General features: G+C 41.7%; 3 protein-coding genes across 3 annotated transcripts in view; all 3 read right to left on the reverse strand.

The window, feature by feature from the left end:
- The window catches only part of LOC115747882 (UPF0481 protein At3g47200-like), a 37543-nt gene extending 24715 nt beyond the window's left edge, over positions 1-12828 (reverse strand). The window contains exon 1 of the mRNA XM_048274797.1: positions 12784-12828. The gene's annotated coding sequence lies outside the window, so the exon portion shown is untranslated. The remainder of the gene's footprint in view (positions 1-12783) is intronic.
- Positions 2751-7142, reverse strand: LOC115733920 (UPF0481 protein At3g47200-like). The gene is made up of 2 exons (XM_048273460.1): positions 7026-7142; positions 2751-4148 (listed from the first exon to the last, which is right to left on the reverse strand). Exons 1-2 carry the CDS (start codon positions 7140-7142, stop codon positions 2880-2882), a joined length of 1386 nt encoding a protein of 461 aa, XP_048129417.1. The 3' UTR covers positions 2751-2879.
- Positions 9881-12567, reverse strand: LOC125313880 (UPF0481 protein At3g47200-like). Its single transcript, XM_048274800.1, has 2 exons — positions 12544-12567; positions 9881-11306 (listed from the first exon to the last, which is right to left on the reverse strand). The coding sequence occupies exons 1-2, from the start codon at positions 12565-12567 to the stop codon at positions 10020-10022; spliced, it is 1311 nt and encodes a 436-aa protein (XP_048130757.1). The 3' UTR covers positions 9881-10019.
- Positions 12829-21403: the final 8575 nt, after the last annotated feature.

Consider the following 21403-nt stretch of genomic DNA (forward strand, 5'->3'; position numbering starts at 1 on the left):
TGGTATAACCTCCAGTTTTATGGGAACACTGCTTTGAGGTTCTCTATTTTTCTGTACTGACATGGTTTGCCAACATGTAAAGCACAAGATTATAAGCTGCTCCGGCCCATGTTGTCTCCGTGACGACGCCAGCGGCCTTGACGATTTGCGATGACGATTTGCGATGAAAGTGAGGACATAAGAAAGAGAACCAGGCAGTCCGGCGGCAGCAGCAGGAGAAGGGGGGCAGGCGGCTGGTGGCAGCGGGCGATGACAGCGCGGGCGGCGGTTTTACAAGTGAATAAAAGTGGTCTTGCGAAACTATAAGTCACGAGTCGAAAATGAGTTGGGTTAACACCCATATTTGAATAGACTTATAAGCCTAAACCCATATTTTACCTATTTTTTACACCTATATTTGATCCAAATTAATAAAAGTGGGTTAAAAAGTAAGTCAAAGACCTATATTGACACCTCTAGACGTGACTTCACACGTAATTATCTTCCACTTCTTAGTGTACTTCGCCATTTCAACTATGATTGCGTTTGATCTTCGCTTTGGGGGTTGGGGGAGGGATCCGGTTAAATTCGTATAGAGTGGTCTCAAGGTTTGAGTAGGCTTTTTGTGATTTTTTTATATTAAAAATAGCGTTTCATTTCATTCACTTGCTCGGGATACAAGAGAGAAATTTTGCAATTCAACTGGAAACTAAAATACATCACAAACAACTTCAAAATAAAATAAACTCCAGATAACAAGAGAAATCATCAGAACACGATTATATGTTACACGCTCAAAGAGCATATCTAAGACTTTTTCACACCATAATCGGCGGCCGATCACCATCGGTATGTTGTTGGTTCGCAATGAATCAACAACTACTCTCGTGAAATAGAGTTTAATCGGCCAAGTCGGTAATCGGTAACTTCTTAGTCGGCATCTTGGTCATTAGCCTTCATGTCGGCATCTCTATTATTGATTCACCATAGTAAGTTATAACCAAAATGGATTTTGCCATGAATAAACAACGATGTTTGTTGGACTTACCAACGAAAGCAGATCGCAGCTTAAGGATTTATTTACACCTGAATTTCGACGATCCATTTGTTCATTTGTTGCATAGGAAATTAGAGATCGACCTGGGTCCCTAGAAAAAATATTTAATTCTCATATTTGCATTCATCATTTCATTTATCATATAATTTCGTTGCATTTGTATTGGATCAGCGGCAGGTAAGCTAAAATGAGTTGGACTGAGCCCATGGTGAAGTGGAAATCGGACAAGTCCATTATCTTTTAATGGCCGAAAATTGGTAGTAACAATGCTTATCCATTTGACAAGAAAATCAGTAAATATCTTGGATATCACGACGAAGGGAGGTGTCGGATGGGAGATTTCATATCGGCTCCACTACTTTGTCTAATGCGTGAAAAGAGGGAGGCGTGATGGAGGGAAAAAAGAGTCTGCCACTGAATCAACGAGCATCAAGTTTAGATTTGGTTATACATTTAGGAAATTTATAAAATATATATATGTATATTATTTGGTCCGGTCCGGTCCGGTCCGGTCGATGCGGTTCCCCTTGAAATCAGAAACCAAACCAATCATAACCGGTCCCATTTTTACGGAACCGGTGACCGGACCGTGAGCCTTGAGAACTGGACTCAATCAGCTGATTCGATATGCTACGAGCGGATCCAGATTCGGTCGGTCCATTATGCTCACCCCTATATACAACTAGTGTTGCGAGAAAGTACCCATGTCCAAAAAATTATACAAAAAATCCTAAACCTATTGTACAGCGATTACTTTAGTTCTAAATCTTTTAATTATGTCAATTTACTCTCAAACATTATGACAATTTGCCAATTTAGTCCTAAACCTATTATTTGGATAATTGACCAAAACGACTATATTGATAAATTGTCAAAAGATTTAGGACTAAACTAACACAATAAAAAATGACTATATTAATATATTGTCAAAAAAGGTTTAAGACTAAACAAACACAATTGAAAAGGACTATCTAGACAAATTTTCAAAACGTTTAAGAATAAATTGACACGATTAAAATGTTTATGATTAAATTAACAAATCCTCGTAATGTTTAGGACTAAATGAAAGGTTTGAGACTGAATTGACCATCGTATAATAGGTCAATAACTATTTGTAAAATTATCCCCTCCTTTTGGTTTTCTTACATCCTTCATAGGCTGTGATTACTCACTCATCCTCTATTATTGCCACGGACTCGAATTACATGTTTACCAGGACAAAACAAAATTCAATTTTTTGGCAAAAGGAAATTTGGAAATGTGCCTTAGTTAAATGGGGTTAGCCGTAGAATCTCATAGTCAGGCAAGTACAATACAAATCTTCCAAAATCCACACCAATATTGATACTGTGACATGGTAAGAGTCCAATTACTTTTCACTATATAAGGGTTTTGCCAGCATAAAAATCTTTAGTTGACTTTGAAAGTAATAACATATTTGACCCACAAGTTCTTAAAAGAGTATACCCCACAATAAATCCTAATTTTTTGTTATTTATTTTTCCCAAAAAAATATATTTTTTTTTTGTGTGTCATACCTCCAACTCTCATCTCTCTGACTTTTGCTCTGTCTCTCTGCAGAGCAAGAGAATTGAACTCCGCACCTATGACACTAGATTCTCCACCCTCCCTAATCCCTTACTAGCGGAGCTGCATGTCTATTGGCCCGAAACAAACGGTTAATCTTATAGTGAATTAATGGCAGTCGCATAATCATTTCTAATTTAATATCTCCCTTTAACCATACATGGTTCGTCCCCGTTGGAAAACCAAGACATTGCCATTGGCTATAGAACACAAGCAATTGGTCGAAGGGAAATATTCAAACAGACAATAGTCACTTTTAACTTTGCTTTTTGTAAGAAAGAACAGCCATTACCGTTTGTGCTGCCGTGAGAAGGAGCAACACGATGGCTGCGAGAACTGACAAGAAAGCCCAAGGACTATGGAGATATTCCCTCCTCAGTTTCGCCATCCAATGGTTCCGCTTCTTGTTGCAATACTCATTCACATTGCGGGAGATCTCATCGTAATAGCAATCGGTAAGAGTGACGCCGTGACCAATCTCGTTGAATATCTGCGCCACTACCTCGTCATCGCCCAAGTAGTTCACGATAATCCCTCGGCGGCGGAGCAGCTTGACGTCCATTGAAGAGTTTATGAGGCAATCCATGAACGACATGTACTGCGTCACATAGCTGATGTCTCCGCACTGACTATGCTGCTCGTACGCAATCAGGTTTCGAAATAGCGACTCGGTGGAGTCCACTACAGTGAAGACCGGTATCTCGAGTATTCCGTTCTTGAATTTGATGTCCATAAGGTGTCGCCCTTGTGCCGCCCTTAACCTGACTCCAGCCTCCCTGAGCTCTGTCGCAGAGAGCATGGATCTCACCTCCGTATGCACGGTGCTAGCTTTTAGCCAGGGCGCATCAGGCAAGCCAAAAGTACGGTAAGTGTGCACTAGATGCAGGAGATGTTTGCTCTCGCGAAGCCTCGCATTTGTGTCCAAGTCTACTGGTTGGTCACAGCAGTACCAGATGGCGATGTCAATGAGCTTGCAATGCTCGTTCGGACCTTTAGTCATGTCATAAAGCTCGTTCAAGACGAACAGCGGGAGTTGGTTCTCGAGCAGCATTAAATCGCGCTGGAGGGAGGGTAGAATTCGATTCAAACCTGCCTCCATGTGTGGGCCATTCATGCTGTACTTACGGAGAAACTCGACGATGAAACATCCATCAATGAGCATCATCGCCAGGAACTCATTTTGGGAGAGGGGGATGGTTTCCGCATAGCAATCACGCGCCCGCTGTTCCATTTCTCTTAGGATCGGCATGTACCTGTGGACGCTCTCCTCGCCTCTCCTCTTAAGCAACCGCTGCACGCACCGCATTTTTTGCTCCTCCATAAATTTGCATCTGGCGCTTCCGTGGTGATAAGGTCCGACGGCTAGAATCTCGGGTTCGTAGGCTTTCTCGTTTGCTTTGCGCATTACATGACGAACCCTAAATATACAATGCTCTGAGGAGGTCGGAGGCACCCGACTAAGCATATCCTCGATGTAGAGGGAGGCAGGATCTTGCGTCCCGGATTGATCATCGTTTCTATCGTCCTGCATAGGTTTACAACATAATTAATGCGATAATAAGCATGTAGTTAAGCAAGATCATGATTTTTCATCTTCTTAAAACCGCTTCACATCTCGGATTGGGAGAAAATTATCAAAAAAGCCCTAAATTTATTGCAATTGTGCCAATTCAGTCCTAAATTTTTTTTTTTAAACTATTGAGTCCTAAGCCTTTTGTAATTATGTCAATTCGGTTCATCGGACAAATTTTGGCCGGCCGATACTAACGTGGAAACTGGCCGGCTAGCGACATAATATTTTAATATATATATTTTTTCAAATTTTCGGATTTTTTTTATTTTTATTTTTATTTTTATTTTTATTTTTTTACTTTCCCTTCCCAGCCCAGGAGGTAGTCTTCTCCACAATGCTTTTCACAGGGTCTTCTTCACAGGTCCTCCCTCTTGGACCTCACCGGAACCGCCCCCCATCAAAGACGCCATCCGCCAAATCCAACCGCCAGGATCGACGCCATAACACCGCAACAAGAGAAATAAAGGCCGAACGACTTACCCAAACGGATTCGACAGCGCGCGATGTCGTCCGTTTGAAGGCTGCGGATCACGGCCCTGACGAGGTTCGAGCAAGGTACGGTCCGTGCGATTTCATCAAAACGAACGCATAAAAAGGCACAACACAGTCGAAAAGAAGCGTGTACACGTTAACTAGGTCTGGATCTATTGTCTGGACTCAAAAACTCGACTTGGTCTCTCACTCTTGCTCACGATTTTTTTTTTTTTTTTGCTCTCTGAACTGCTATGTTTTTTTTTTGCTTCAGAGACTCTTCCTTCAAGACCTCCCCAGGAAAGAAAGAGCTCTCTCGAGTCTCGCCCTTCAACAATCACACAGCTCTCCCTCTCGCTTGTGAACGAGCTCTCAGAGCTCTTTTTTTTTTTTTTGTTCTTCCAGCTCTACTGCTTCTTCCTCCTCTGCGGAGCTCCATTGCACCTCAGATTCTCTCCCTCTCCTTTCTTTTTTCATTTTTTTCCCTTCTCCTTTTCTCTTGACCCCAAACGAGAACCAGTGAAGAGACCGTGAGAGTCCAAAAGGACAGCTTCCTCCTTTTACAAAAGCTCTACCCCCCACACACGAGGCCAACCCCCTCGGGTTGCGACGACGGCAAGCAACGCACAATGGTTTGGTCTCGCGCTTGCACCTGAACTCTCTTCCCCCAGAACTCTCTCTCTCGATTTGGCCAAACGACGACATGGATGAAGGGTTTCAACTTTTCCGACATTTTCCCAATTCGATTGTCCCGTGGCGGTGGGTGAAGTGTAGCAACGTAGAAATGCAGATCACGAAGAAGAGGACGAGGAGGAGGAGAGAGAGAGCGCAGATCTGGGCTGGAAAGGGGAAGTGAAAAAATAAAAATAAGCTGATCTCCGAACACGATTTCAGGCTAAATCTCATTACGGGGCCTCATTGCGAGACGGGGAAACTGTCTAGAAGAGTTTCGTGGTCACATCCTTCAACTTCAGTTTTACTCAATGAACTCAGCAGTCAAGGGTCCGAGAAGGCAAGCGAAAATGCAGAAGACTTACTTGATTGCTTTGGTGGTCGCTCATTCTTCTAGCCAAGCCAGACCAGCTATAACGATATAGGATTCAGTCCTTCTCTTTTTGAGGGTTTGTTTCTCAATGAAACGAGTAGGAGATAAAACGAGACTCCCACAAATTCCAACCTTTTTGTACCAAACTCAAACACGTCTTCCTTCGGCCCACCATGAAACAGAGAGCTCTGGATTTGAAATCATTGCTTAATAAACTGAAAGTTCGTGGAACCCGATGGACAGGCAAAGAGCCAAGAAAGACCTAATAGAAAACGTCCAATGACAACGATGTATGAAGTCCTTCACAAGATGCATTGTTCTATTGTCTCGGTTCACACGGTCCATTGGTGTGTCGAGTCGAGGGATTTCTAAGGTAAGAATTAAAAGCCGCATGTTTAAATTTTCACTAGCTGAGTGCAAACTGCTCCGATTTCACCGATAAATTGAATGTTTGGGGAACTTGATGAAGAGGCAAAGGGCTAACAAAGACTTACAAGGAAACAACAAAAAATTGACTTCATGAGAATGAAGTATGAAGTCTTCCACAAGTTGCATTACACCAAGTGAAAACCGACCATTTTACAAACTTCGTAGAACAATTGGAAAAAGTCCTACGTTCAAGCTACTGGCTAGATATCATCATTCCGTTTATGATGGAGACAACTTGTACCCTTGTAATGAATGTAAATATGAAGGTGCCGGCCCAATTCTCGATATTGCGCAATTAGCTGGCACGCTAGGAGATTTTCGAGGTAGAAATTGAAAATCCCATTATTATGGGTACTGCAATAAACTGAAAGTTCATGGAACTTGATGTAGTGGCAAAGGACTGAGAAAGATCTAAAAGGAAACGTTAAAAATTGACTTCACGAGAATGACCTCTGAAGTCATCCACAAGTTGCATTGTGCTGTGCGAAAATCGACCCCTCCACGAAACTTCATGGAAAATCTAGAGCGATTCCTATGTTCTACCTACTCTAGATGCTATAATTGCCTTCAACTAGCAAGAAAATTCTAAATAAGCACCTAAAATATAATCATTTTCTTAAATAAGGATATGAAATAGACCTTATTTCAAATAAGAGTCTAAAGTGCTTAAATTATTTTAAAGAAAGGCTTAACCGAAGGGTAATTTTATCCTTTACTTTTTCTTTTTTTTACTTTTCTGTTTTTGTTTGTTTTTCCTCTTCCCTCCCCTCCTCGTCTCCCTCGCCACTGCCATCTCCACTGCCACCTGTCAGTCCCGCATCCCCCTCTCCTTCGGCACCACCGGTACCGCACCGCAGGCTACCACGGCTCGAGGACAAGCTCACCTCCCCGAGCACCATGGAATCGTGACTTCCATTTCCATGGTGGTTTGGTTTGAGAGTTGCAGAGAAGGGGTCGAAGTCTCTCTTCGGGTGGAGAGGGGAGAGAACTTCTTGGACCATCTTCTTCCCCCGATCGAATATCAACGGCGATCTCGAATACACTAGAAGCGAGCTCATCACCGAGTCGGCGTTACTCTTTCAATCTCGGTGGTGGTTTAAGAGACTTGATCTTGCCTCCATCAAACGGCTCATCGGCAGAAATCGGATCCGGATCATCTAATATTAGGGTTTCCGTGACATGCTTACCATTACTCACATTAGGCCGTCCAAATGAAAATGGACGGACTGATTTGAGAGAGGGTTGAGATTCAAAATTTTATGAATTTTGCTGGATTTTTAATCATTTTCTTAAAAATAAAGTGATCAAAAATCAGGTGTCAACAATTACCACCAAGGCATAAAGGATGTGCTATCGGTTAGGGATAAAGATCGAGATGGGATAGAAACTCACCACCAATGTCTAAAAGATAATTCACCAACCCAGACTAAATGGCTTTTGGCTCACCATCAAAGAGTAATCCAGTCTCCAAGAATAAAGAAATCGAGGGTTTAAAATTTTAACTCACAAAGAGAAATTCTCATTCAACCAACAAGTCTATGTTATAACTGAGAACACTAATCATTATATAGAAGGACTCAGACATGGGAAATAGACAAACATTAATGACATGGGGACTAGACGAGCAATTAAGAAACACGGGAACCATAAAGCTATTAAACACCTAGTAACTAAAACAAACATTAATGACAATTAGAAATTAGAATGTATTAAAGATTGGAGACTCGCAACTTGGACTCTTCGGCGAATTACTCTAGCATTGACTAGCAAATAACCACCTTGGGATATCTCCATATAATCAAGGAAATGGTTTAGATTAGTCCCCCATCGGTGTGTTGTTGGTTCACAATGAATCAACAACTACTCTCGTGAAATAGAGTTTAATCGGCCAAGTCGGTAATCGCTAACTTCTTAGTCGGCATCTTGGTCATTAGCCTTCACGTCAGCATCTCTATTATTGATTCACCATAGTAAGTTATAACCTAAATGGATTTTGCCATGAATAAACAACGATGTTTGTTGGACTTACCGACGAAAGCAGATCGGAGCTTAAGGATTTATTTACACCTGAATTTCGATGATCCATTTGTTCATTTGTTGCATTAGGGAATTAGGGATCGACCTGGGTCCCTAGAAAAAATATTTAATTCTCATATTTGCATTCATCATTTCATTTATCATAAAATTTCATTGCATTTGTATTGGATCAGCGGCAGGTGAGCCAAAATGAGTTGGAATGAGCCCATGGTGAAGTGGAAATCGGACAAGTCCATTATCCTTTAATCGCCGAAAATTGGTAGTAACAATTCTTATCCATTTGACAAGAAAATTAGTAAATATCTTGGATATCACGACGAAGAAAGGTCTCGGATGGGAGATTTGAGATCGGCTCCACTGCTTCATCTGATGCGTGGAAAGAGGGAGGCGTGATGGAGGGAAAAAAGAGTCTGCCACTGAATCAACGAGCATCAAGTTTAGATTTGGTTATACATTTAGGAAATTTATAAAATATATATATGTATATTATTTGGTCCGGTCCGGTCCGGTCGATGCGGTTCCCCTTGAAATCAGAAACCGGACCAATCATAACCGGTCCCATTTTTACGGAACCAGTGACCGGACCGTGAACCTTGAGAACTGGACTCAATCAGCTGATTCGATATGCTACGAGCGGATCCAAATTCAGTCGGTCCATTATGCTCACCCCTATATACAACTAGTGTTGCGAGAAAGTACCCATGTCCAAAAAATTATACAAAAAATCCTAAACCTATTGTACAGCGATTACTTTAGTTATAAATCTTTTAATTATGTCAATTTACTCTCAAACATTATGACAATTTGCCAATTTAGTCCTAAACCTATTATTTGGATAATTGACCAAAACGACTATATTGATAAATTGTCAAAAGATTTAGGACTAAACTAACACAATTAAAAATGACTATATTAATATATTGTCAAAAAAGGTTTAAGACTAAACAAACACAATTGAAAAGGACTATCTAGACAAATTTTCAAAACGTTTAAGAATAAATTGACACGATTAAAAGGTTTATGATTAAATTAACAAATCCTCGTAATGTTTATGACTAAATGAAAGGTTTGAGACCGAATTGACCATCATATAATAGGTCAATAACTATTTGTAAAATTATCCCCTCCCTTTTAGTTTTCTTACATCCTTCATATGCTGTCATTACTCACTCATCCTCTATTATTGCCACGGACTTGAATTACATGTTTACCAGCCCAGAAAAAAAATTCAATTTTTTGGCAAAAGGAAACTTGGAAATGTGCCTTAGTTAAACGGGGTTAGCCGTAGAATCTCAAAGTCAGGCAAGTACAATACAAATCTTCCAAAATCCACATCAATATTGATATTGTGACATGGTAAGAGTCCAATTACTTTTCACTATATAAGGGCTTTGCCAGCATAAAAATCTTTAGTTGACTTTGAAAGTAATAACATATTTGACCCACAAGTTCTTAAAAGATTATACCCCACAATAAATCCTAATTTTTGTTATTAATTTTTCCCAAAAAAAATATTTTTTTTTTTGTGTGTCATACCTCCAACTCTCATCTCTCTGATTTTTGCTCGGCCTCTCTGCAGAGCAAGAGAATTGAACTCCGCACCTATGACACTAGATTCGCCACCCTCCCCAATCCCTTACTAGCAGGACTGCATGTCTATTGGCTCGAAATAAGCGGTTAATCTTATAGTGAATTAAGGGTAGTCACATAATCATTTCTAATTTAATATCTCCTTTTAACCATACATGTTTCATCCCCGTTGGAAAACCAAGACACTGCTATTGGCTATAGAACACAAGCAATTGGTCCAAGGGAAATATTCAAACAGACAATTTTCACATTTACAGTTGGTTTTTGTAAGAAAGAACAGCAAATGCCGTTTGTGCTGTTGTGAGAAGGAGCAACACGATGGCCGCGAGAACTGACAAGAAAGCCCAAGGACTATGGAAATATTCCCTCCTCAGTTTCGCCATCCAAAGGTTCCGCCTCTTGTTGCAATACTCATTCACATTGCGGAAGATCTCATTGTAATAGAAATCGGTAAGAGTGACGCCGTGACCCATGTTGTTGAACATCTGCGCCACTACCTCATCATCGCCCATGTAGTTCCTGATAATCCCTTGGCGGCGGAGCAGCTTGACGTCCTTCGAAGAGTTTACGAGGCAATCCATGAACGACATGTACTGCGTCACGTAGCTGATGTCTCCGCACTGACTATGCTGCTCGTATGCAATCAGGTTTCGAAATAGCGACTCAGTGGAGTCCTCTATAGTGAAGACCGGTATCTCAAGTATCCCATTCTTGAATTTGATGTCCATAAGGTGTCGCCCTTGCGCCGCCCTTAACCTGACTCCAGCCTCCCTGAGCTCTGTCGCAGAGAGCATGGATCTCACCTCCGTATGTGCGGTGCTAGCTTTTAGCCAGGGCGCATCAGGCAAGCCAAAAGTCCAGCAAGTGTGCGTTAGATGCAGGAGATGTTTGCTCTTGGGAAGCATGTTGTGAAGCGTCGCGTTTGTGTCCAAGTCCAAGTCTACTGGTTGGTCACAGAAGTACCAGATGGCGATGTCGATGAGCTCGGAATGCTCGTTCGGACCTTTAGTCATGTCATATAGCTTGTTCAAGACGAACAGCGGGAGTTGGTTCTCGAGCAGCATTAAATCGCGCCAGAGGGAGGGTAGATTTCGAATCCGATCTGCCTCCATTTGCGGGCCATTCATGCTGCACTCACGGAGAAGCTCGACGACGAAACAACCATCAATGAGCATCATCGCCAGGAACTCATTTTGGGGGAGGTGGATGGTTTCCGGATAGCAATCACGCGCCCGCTGTTCCATTTCTCTTAGGACCGGCATGTACCTGTGGACGCTCTCCTCGCCTCTCCTCTTAAGCAACCGCTGCACGTACCGCATTTTTTGCTCCTCCATAAATTTGCATCCGTCGCTTCCGTGGTGAAAAGGCCCGACGGATAGAATCTCGGGTTCGTAGGCTTTCTCGTTTGCTTTGCGCATTTCATGACGAACCCTAAATATACAATGCTCTGGCGAGGTCGGAGGCACCCTGCGAAGCATATCGTCGATGCAGATGACGGCATGATCTTGCGTCCCGGATTGATCATCGTTTCTAGCATCCTGCATAGGTTTACAACATAATTAATGCGATAATAAGCATGTAGTAAAGCAAGATCACGATTTTTCATCTTGTTAAAACGGCCCTTCACAGGTTCTCTCTCTTGGACCTCACCGGAACCGCCCCCCCCCATCAACGATGCCACCCGCCAACTCCAACCGCCAGGATCGACGCCATAACACCACAACAGGAGAAATAAAGGCCAAACGACTTACCCAAACGGATTCGACCGCACGCGATATCATCCGTTTGAAGGCCGCGGATCACGGCCCCAACGAGGTTCGAACAAGGTCCGGTCCGTGCGATTTCATCAAAACGACGCATAAAAAGGCACAACACAGCCGAAAAGAAGCGTGTACACGTTAACTAGGTCTGGATCTATTGTCTGGACTCAAAAACTCGGCTCGATCTCTCACTCTTTCTCACGATTTTTATTTTTTGCTCTCTGAACTGCTCTGGTTTTTTTTTTTTTTTTTGCTTCAGAGACTCTTCCTTCAAGACCTCCCCAGGAAAGAAAGAGCTCTCTCGAGTCTCGCCCTTCAACAATCACACAGCTCTCCCTCTCGTTTGTGAACGAGCTCTCAGAGCTCTTTTTTTTTTTTTTTTCTTTTTCCAACTCTACTGCTTCTTCCTCCTCTGCGGAGCTCCATTGCGCCTCAGATTCTCTCCCTCTCCTTTTTTTTTTTTTTTCCCTGCTCCTTTTCTCTTGACCCCAAACGAGAACCAGTGAAGAGACCGTGAGAATCCAAAAGGAAAGCTTCCTCCTTTTACAAAAGCTCTACCCCAGACACACACGAGGCCAACCCCCTCTGGTTTCGACGACGGCAAGCGGCGCACGATGGTTTGGTCTCGCGCTCGCACCTGAACTCTCTTTCCCCAGAACTCTCTCTCTCTCGATTTGGCCAAACGACGACATGGATGAAGGGTTTCAACTTTTCCGACATTTTCCCAATTCGATTGTCCCGTGGCGGTGGGTGAACTGTAGCAACGTAGAAATGCAGATCACGAAGAAGAGGAGGAGAGAGAGAGCGCAGATCTGGGCTGGAAAGGGGAAGTGAAAAAATATAAATAAGCTGATCTCCGAACACGATTTCAGGCTAAATCTCATTACGGGGCCTCGTTGCGAGACGGGGAAACTGTCTAGAAGAGTTTCGTGGTCACATCCTTCAACTTCAGTTTTACTCAATGAACTCAGCAGTCAAGGATCCGAGAAGGCAAGCGAAAATGCAGAAGACTTACTTGATGGCTTTGGTGGTCGCTCATTCTTCTAGCCAAGCCAGACCAGCTATAACGATATAGGATTCAGTCCTTCTCTTTTTGAGGGTTTGTTTCTCAATGAAACGAGTAGGAGATAAAACGAGACCCCCACAAATTCCAACCTTTTTGTACCAAACTCAAACACGTCTTCCTTCGGCCCACCATGAAACAGAGAGCTCTGGATTTGAAATCATTGCTTAAAAAAATGAAAGTTCGTGGAACCCGATGGAGAGGCAAAGAGCCAAGAAAGACCTAATAGAAAACGTCCAATGACAACGATGTATGAAGTCCTTCACAAGATGCATTGTACTATTATCTCGATTTGCACGGTCCATTGGTGTGTCTAGTGGAGGGATTTCTAAGGTAAGAATTAAAAGTCGCATGTTTAAATTTTCATCAGGTGAGTGCAAACTACTCCGATTACACCGATAAATTGAATGTTTGGGGAACTTGATGAAGAGGCAAAGGGCTAACAAAGACTTACAAGGAAACAACAAAAAATGACTTCATGAGAATGAAGTACGAAGTCTTCCACAAGTCGCATTACACCAAGTGAAAACCGACCATTTTACAAACTTCGTAGAACAATTGGAAAAAGTCCTACGTTCAAGCTACTGGCTAGATATTATCATTCCGTTTATGATGGAGACAACTTGTACCCTTGTAATGAATGTAAATATGAAGGTGCCGACCCAATTCTCAATATTGCGCAATTAGCTGGCACGCTAGGAGATTTTCGAGGTAGAAATTGAAAATCAAATGGTCAGATTTCAACAATACAGGCATATATTATTATGGGTACTGCAATGAACTGAAAGTTCATGGAACTTGATGCAGTGGCAAAGGACTGAGAAAGACCTAAAAGGAAACGTTAAAAATTGACTTCCCCGGAACGACCTCCGGAGTCACAAGAACGACCTCTGAAGTCATCCACAAATTGCATTGTACTATGCGAAAATCGACCACTCCACAAAACTTCATGGAAAATCTAGAGCGATTCCTACGTTCTACCTAGTCTAGATGCTGTAATTGCCTTCTTGATTGACACAACTAGCAAGAAAATTATAAATAAGCACCTAAAGTATTATCATTTTCTTAAATGAGGATTTAAAATGGACCTTATTTCAAATAAGATTCTGAAGTGCTTAAATTATTTTAAAGTAAGGCTTAACCGAAGGATAATTTTATCCTTTACTTTTTCTTTCTTTTACTTTTTTGTCTCTGTTCGTTTTTCCTCTTTCCTCCCCTCCCCATCTCCCTCGCCACTCCCATCTCCACTTGCCACTGTCGGTCCCGCATCCCCATCTCCTTCGGCACCACCGGCACCGCACCGCAGGCTACCATGGCCCGAGGACAAGCCCACCTCCCCAAGCACCATGGAATCGTGACTTCCATTTCCATGGTGGTTTGGCTTGAGAGCGGCGGAGAAGGGGTTGAAGTCTCTCTTCGGATGAAGAGGGGAGAGAACTTCTTGGACCATCTTCTTCCCTTGAGCGAATATCGACGGCGATCTTGGATACACCGGAAGCGAGCTCATCATCGAGTCGGCGTCACTCTTGCAATCTCGGTGGTGGTTTGAGAGACCTAATATGGCCTCCATCAAACCGCTCATCGCAGTAAATCGAGATCCGGATCGCCTAACATTGGGGTTTCCGTGACATGCTTACCATTACTCAAATCAGGCCATCCAAATGAAAATGGACGGCTCGATTTGAGAGAGGGTTAGGATTCAAAATTTTTCAAACCTAAAAAAATTCCCCCCTAAATTTTTTGCCTCCCCCTCAACAAATGATGTGGCCCATTCTTGGCCGTCCATTTTTATTTGGACGGCCTGATTTGAGTAATGGTAAGCATGTCACAAAAATTCCAATGTTAGGTGATCCAAATCCCGAAACCAAAGCTCTATCCAAGTTGACCATTGAAATCGAATTTGAAATCATCGTCGCCGCTGCCTCCGCCGCTCTAGTCACTTGCTCTGCCTTTCGGGACTCCGGGCTTCTCTTCCCAACCAAAGGGTATCCAGGACAAGGACTTTCTTGAATTCCTGAGCTCGTGAAGAAAAGCCGAAGCTCTAGCGGGGCTTGTGGGTGCACTAAAATACAAGTTGCCGAAGCGTCGGGGGCTCAACGGAGTGATCATGAACGGAGAAGAAGAAGTGCTATCAAAGTTGAATTCCATGTTTGAAAGTGAAATTGCAACCTCTACGTCCTTTGCATGATCAACGAGCCCCCGATCGCTTTCGCATTGTGGATCATTCTCTGGTTTTTGCACTTATTGTGGATCGTCCTAATCATCGCCCGACCAGCGCAACCGACTAGATGGTCAAGGCTGACACCCTTGGGGAGGGGATGGCATCGGAGGGGAGGTTGATGGGGGACCGGTAGGTGGCGGTAGGGATGGCGGTGGCGAGGGAGATGGGGAGGAGAGGAAAAAGAAAACAATAAAAGTAAATACTAAAAAAAGGACTAAAGGATAAAATTGTCCTTCGGTCATGTCCTTCTTTGAAATAATATAAGCAATTTAGGACCTTAGTTAAAACAAGGTCCACTTCAAGCCTTTATTTAAAAAAATGATGATATTTTAGACCGTTATTTGAAAATTTTTCTTTTTATTATTAGAATTATGAATAATCGTTATTTGTTAAATTTCTAATACAAATATCTAACTATAAGGACATTAACATATTTTAGTATTTTAAAATCCACAAATTGCATAGCCAAGCACCTCAACTATAACTAAGCATAACTTTTGATGTATAAGTCGCCCAAGCACAACCGAGAGCCTATTTAATACTCAATGCCATAGGACCAACTAATTGGCATCGACACCAACACGTGACATGACATGACACGACACACGGACACATCATTTGTCAAAATAGAGAATTTCGACATGTTAGGAACGTTGTATATTAAATGTATATTTTTATATATGCATGATAAATTATTATTTTTTAAATCAAGTTAATCGGATTCAAATTCACTAACAAATAAATAATAAAAAAGAGCCTAGAATGAATTTACACTAAAAACATTAATCCACCATTTCTTAGTATCATTCACCGTTTCTAATTGACAAATCCAACTACATTCCATTTTAATAGTCCGTAAAGCTTGGAGAAATTTACATTTTCACATGTTGGTGGAGTTTTTTTTTTAATATTAGGTTTTTATAAATTTACATTTTCACCCCTAAAAAATAAGAAAGTTTCAAAATTGACCTACGCGTGTCAGATTTTTTGTGTCGGGATGTCCGACCTGCCTTGAAAATCCGACATGTGTTGACCAAATGTCAGAGCCAACATTGGTACGGAGGCCTCCGGAAAGTGTCCGTGCTTCATAGGAGACAATTGCCAAAAGCATTTCCCGCCATTTCCAGCCTCCAAAATCAATTTTCTGATATAATTCTGTCCTTTTTTTTCGAATTCAACCCATATTGGCTTGTCTTTTTTATGGCTTTATTAAAGTATCTGGAGAATAAATAACGTATACTCTCTCAATGTTATTTTCTCCTTTTTTGAAAATTAGTTCGAGATTGTTGGTTGTTTTGGGCTCGAGAGCAGGCCCGATAGCCCGGACCAAACCGAATAATATAAATTAAACAGGCTCAAAAAATCGAGTTTGGTTGGTCCCAGCTCCCAGGCTCCCGTACTTTTTTGCTCACCTTGAGTTTTTACCATATGCTAAGTTCAACTGGGTTACCAAGCATCTTGTCACACCTAAATTGCCTCAACAAGAAGATTAATTTATCAACACGTCCCCCCCCCCATAAAACATTAATCTCAAATTTTTGAAGAACCCTGCTAACCAAATCGAAATCTCTCCGGTCATCATCTCAAGTCACTAAACCCCATCGGCGACCACTGTCGTTTGACTTGTCGTGCAGCCAACTCAACATAGTTTGTTGTGAATGCTAGTTGTCGTGAACGCTAGTCATCGGCTTAAACACGAGCATCCACGGGTATTCTACCTAAAACCAGCAACTTGCGTAACAATGGATAACTAGCTTTCCTTTGGCTACGTAAAATAAGACCTTTATATGACTTTGGGAATTTATGATAGATAGTTGATTCGATTTGACAGAATACATTCGGGGTAGAAAGTGCTCGCAGTTTTTCTTTCCCATGGTCGAAAAGCCAATTGGTCGATCGTAGCTGTGACTAAAGCTTGACCTACATTGAAATTGGTCCAAACCATATTCTAAACTTCATAGATGAGCTTCATTCATCAAAACCTCTCCTTTGATAACTGTTATGATCATTAAATTCGTCAGTTCAATGTTTTACCCTCCGAGTGTGTAATCTCTCGATTTCAAGAGTAAGATTTAAAGCTAGAAGTACCAAGATTTTCGGTGTGCCGAGAGTCAAACATCCAGAGGAGTAGTCGCAGGAAAAAAAAAATTGATGAAAAGTTCATAAAAGCTGGATTGAACATTGGATGGTTGCAACCATGTTTATAGTCTGAATCACGATAAATGTCTAAGACCTCTCAGTTGCGGTTCAAGCTATCTTCGCAACATCGTCGTTCACATTCGCCAACCCAAGTGGATCGCTCCGGCCCAAATTCAGGTCTATCGCATTCTTGGAATGAGCCCATTAATATAAGGGCCCATTAGAAAGTACATCAAGAAGGGCCACGAAAGCCAGCACGAAATAGGCTGCTCATTTCCTTTTCTCTCGCAAGGAAATCACCTCTAAGCTTCCGAGTCATCTCACTTTGGCTATTGGAAATTGTTCTGATGGAGATGCCATATTTCGTCGGCTTCAAGGAACGTAGTCAATTTCTCTTCTTTAGAATAATGTCCATCTTTTTGCCACGTCATGCATGATGTTCCTCTTGAAAATAGAACTTTTTTCCCCTTTTCTAGCCAGCTAATTTGGTTCACGAAATTTCCTTCTCATATGTAATTTATTTCATGAAGCCAACTCCAGGTGGTGATTGGAAACCATTCATGCCTAAGACAAAAAGAAAGGTAGGGCAACGGGAGGTGACAGGATTGGAATATTTTTTTTACCGATTCAATCCTAGAAATTTTGCAATTGTGCCAATTCAATCCATTTGGCTGGCAGGCACCGACGTGTCATTTCGAATAATAATTCTATTTTTTTAATTTCTTTTAATTTTTATTTATTTTTTGTTTTTTAGGGTTTGCGTCGGCAGACCTGGTGGCCACAAACCGAGGCCTTGCAAGCCCTCATCGTGGCTATGCGAGGGTCGCGAGTCCGCGGCAATCGTCGGCGACCTCCATTGACCCTCGGCAAGAGGCTGTCGGCCAAACCCTAAAAAAGGAAAAAGAAAAAGGCAAAAAATTATTTAAAAAAAATAAAAGTAATTAAAAACTTTGAAACATATTACAATATTATTAAAAAAAATTTGCCACGTCGGTGTCGGCCGATCAAATAGACTGAATTGGCACAATTGTAAAGGCTTTATAACTAAATCAACAAAGAAATTTTGAACTGAATTAACATAATTGTAATCGATTTAGGAGTTCTTTTGTGATTCTCCCCTCTTTTTGAGGTGGCATGTATCTTATTTTCTTTGTTAAATAGCACGAACTCCGTGTGGTAACGACATGGAGAATCGCATAATTCGAAAAAAAAAAAAAAAAAAAAAAAAACAAGATAAGGGCAACGTTAGCACATAAATTATTTGAAAATGTTCAATCTAGTCTTTATAATTCTTTCTTTGTTGTATTGAATTCCTGGACTATGTGGCTGTCATGACTTCGTCTTGGTGGCCACGGAGCGAGGCTAGGAGATCAGTTCTGATTCGGCATGACAGTGGCTGTGAAGCCTGAAGGAACCTCTATGGCTTGAGAGGTGTCAAACGGGTCGGGTCGGGTCGGGTCGGGTCGGGTCGGGTTTAGGTCGGGTCGAATATAGTCTGATTCATATTGACCCATTTAACCTGTTTTGATCCATTTTCTTACAATATAAAATTTATGGCCCATACCGATCCTACTTGTGTCATTTAAATACTTATATATTTAACCAAATTATGAAATATTTGTTTCATAAAATTAAAAAATGTAAAAACTGTCTCACAGACCGTCGTCACCCGCGGCCCTCCATTGCCCACCATCGCCACCGTGGCCCGCCTGCTGCCTACCCGCCCGGCCGCCACCTCAGGAGAGATTGCTTTACTGGAACCAAGCAGTCCTGTTGACATCATTTGCCCTGTGCCAATCGAAGAAACCGTGCTCATAAGACGGCTTCTGATCGTCGCATACTCTTCTCCAGCATGCCTTCTATCATTATATTGATAGCAGGTACCAATAAGCTCCTAAAACCTGCTTAAAAAGGGGAGGAAGAGCATTAACAGAGTTAAAAATTAGTCTTGACTGGAATGGGATACGAAAAAGATGGCAGCGAGAGATCATGAATGTCCAGACGATCAACTACTAAACCTTCCATTTAGCCATCAATGGTATAACCTCCAGTTTTATGGGAACACTGCTTTGAGGTTCTCTATTTTTCTGTATCGACATGGTTTGCCAACATGTGAAGCATAAGATTATAAGCTGCTCCGGCCCATGTTGTCTCCATGACGACGCCAGCGGCCTTGACGATTTACGATGAAAGTGAGAATATAAGAAAGAGAACCAGGCAGTCCGGTGGCAGCGGCAGGAGAACGGGGGCAGGCGGTTGGCGGTGGTGGGCGATGATGGCGCGGGCGGCGGTTTTACAAGTGAATAAAGCGCTCTTACGAAACTGTAGGTTACGGGTTGAAAATGAGTTGAGTTAACACCCATATTTGAATAGGCTTATAAGCCTAAACCCATATTTGATCTATTTTTTACACCCATATTTGACCCAAATTAATAAAAGTGGGTTAAAAAGTGAGTCAAAGACCTATATTGACACCTCTAGGCGTGACTTCACGTGTAATTATCTTCCACTTCTTGGTGTACTTCGCCATTTTGACTATGATTGCGTTTGATCTTCGCTTTTGGGGTTGGGGGAGGGGATCCGGTTAAATTCGAATAGAGTGGTCTCAAGGTTTGAGTAGGCTTTTTGTGATTTTTTTCATATTAAAAATAGCATAGCATTTCATTTCATTTCATTCACTTGCTCGGGATACAAGAGAGAAATCTTGCAGTTCAACCGCAAACTAAAATACATCACAAACAACTTCAAAATAAAATAAACTCCACATAACAAGAGAAATTATCAGAACAAGATTATGTGTTACACGCTCAAAGAGCATAACTAAGATTTTTTCACACCATAACCGGCGGCCGATCACCGAATTCATCTTCAGTAAGGATCATACACCAAAATCTGTATCTATTGTTACGGTTTTCCCTTTCGGTTGTGTGCGTCTAGGTTTGGCGTCCCTAATATCATAATCAAGTAGAGTAAAACGGTTAAACAAGCCTAAATTTGACATGTGTGAGAGCGAAACCTTCACGAAACTCATCTAATCTCATTTGAAACTAGACTTGTTTACCAACGAATCGGAGAATAACGAAACCCCGAAAACGTACATGCAGAAAATCCCAAATCTAAACCAGATCAAGATAGATATCTCCTAAAAATGAGAGAGAAAAGCTCCAGATTTAGACTAAATTGAAAGAGAAAAGCTCCTAAATGGGAGGAAAGCAGGAAAAGAAAATGGAAGATCAAAACAACTTAGGAAAAGAGATGAGGGAGACTCCCTCTCCCTCAGGAAATGTTGGTTGTTTGTGAGTTTGGTAATTGATTTTTAAATAACCCGATTTTAGTGACTCGGAGGTGGGCTGACCATTAGCATGATGCAGGTCTCCTCGAGTTTCGAAAAATTTGAGCTTGGCTTTCCTTCCATTTGCAATTTACCCAAGTTAAAAATCAAATATCACGACAACGGTTTGCGTGAAAATAAAAATCTAAAATCAGGTCATTTTTTCGAAAGAATCTCGATAGTGAATCTTGTCTCAAATAAAGTCCTAACCAACTTAATCTCAAACGAGGTCTTGAGCTCACCGATCGGTCAAATCTTCACCGGTTGGCTTTCGCGTGTGATTCACCGCGCTTATTCTGGCGGCCATTGAGGCAATTTTGTCAAAAAATGTTCCGATTTTATCCAATTTGAAGAAATCCTAATCGAAGCTAGGGTCCGTGTTCAAAATTTCCAAATTCGGTCATTCTCAAATTGAAGTTAGGCAAGGGTTTTCTCCTGGATGAAAAAAGGACGAGTTGCCGTGTTGATTGGAAAATTAAGGCTGCCCCAGATTTGAAAAATTAAGGCTGCCCCAGATTACCGACCACAGGCCCCACCTCCCACTCCCCAGGCTCCTCGACCCCATGGCCAATGCTGTCACTGATGACGGCCAAACTCGAATCGTCCACAAGACTCTCGGCGACTGCCCCACCATGAGGCCATGACAATGCCCGGTCGAAGCTAGCCAAGATCTAATCCACCCTGTCAATCTACGTAGTACCGACACTCTTTGAAGGTTTTTGTATCATGTTTGATACTTTGGCACTCTCGGACACTCTCCAACATGCAACTGCCCCGTAGCCAGCGCTCCAGACACGCCAACGACACATCAGTCCAGCATCTCCGATACACCATTTTGACACATACGAGATCAATTTTAAGTATTTTCAATAAATTCAATGTCGAAATATAAATATATCAAAAATATATATATTTAAGCCATATGCCCAATCACCTCAAAATTAATATACCTACCCAACAAAAAAAAAATCTAATAGTGAATTCTTATAGAAGAGCAAGAAACTCATCATTGATATTTTTATATATGTATGATAAATTATCATGCATATATAAAAATATACATTTAATAATACAATATGTTGAAATTTTTTATTTTTTGAGGAATCATGTGTCGACATGTC

The sequence above is a fragment of the Rhodamnia argentea genome, chromosome 2 (genome assembly GCF_020921035.1).
Source record: "Rhodamnia argentea isolate NSW1041297 chromosome 2, ASM2092103v1, whole genome shotgun sequence".
NCBI classification, from domain to species: Eukaryota; Viridiplantae; Streptophyta; class Magnoliopsida; order Myrtales; family Myrtaceae; genus Rhodamnia; species Rhodamnia argentea.

What these genes read in the sequence shown, in the direction of transcription:
- LOC125313880 (XM_048274800.1), bottom strand. Translation starts at nt 12,567, where the DNA reads ATGAGCGACCACCAAAGCCATCAA. An exon ending in GCGACCACCAAAGCCATCAA is followed by an intron (nt 11,307 to 12,543) that starts GTAAGTCTTCTG and finishes AAACCTATGCAG; the next exon opens with GATGCTAGAAACGATGATCA.
- LOC115733920 (XM_048273460.1), bottom strand. Translation starts at nt 7,142, where the DNA reads ATGGTCCAAGAAGTTCTCTCCCCTCTCCACCCGAAGAGAGACTTCGAC. An exon ending in ATTCCATGGTGCTCGGGGAG is followed by an intron (nt 4,149 to 7,025) that starts GTGAGCTTGTCC and finishes AAACCTATGCAG; the next exon opens with GACGATAGAAACGATGATCA.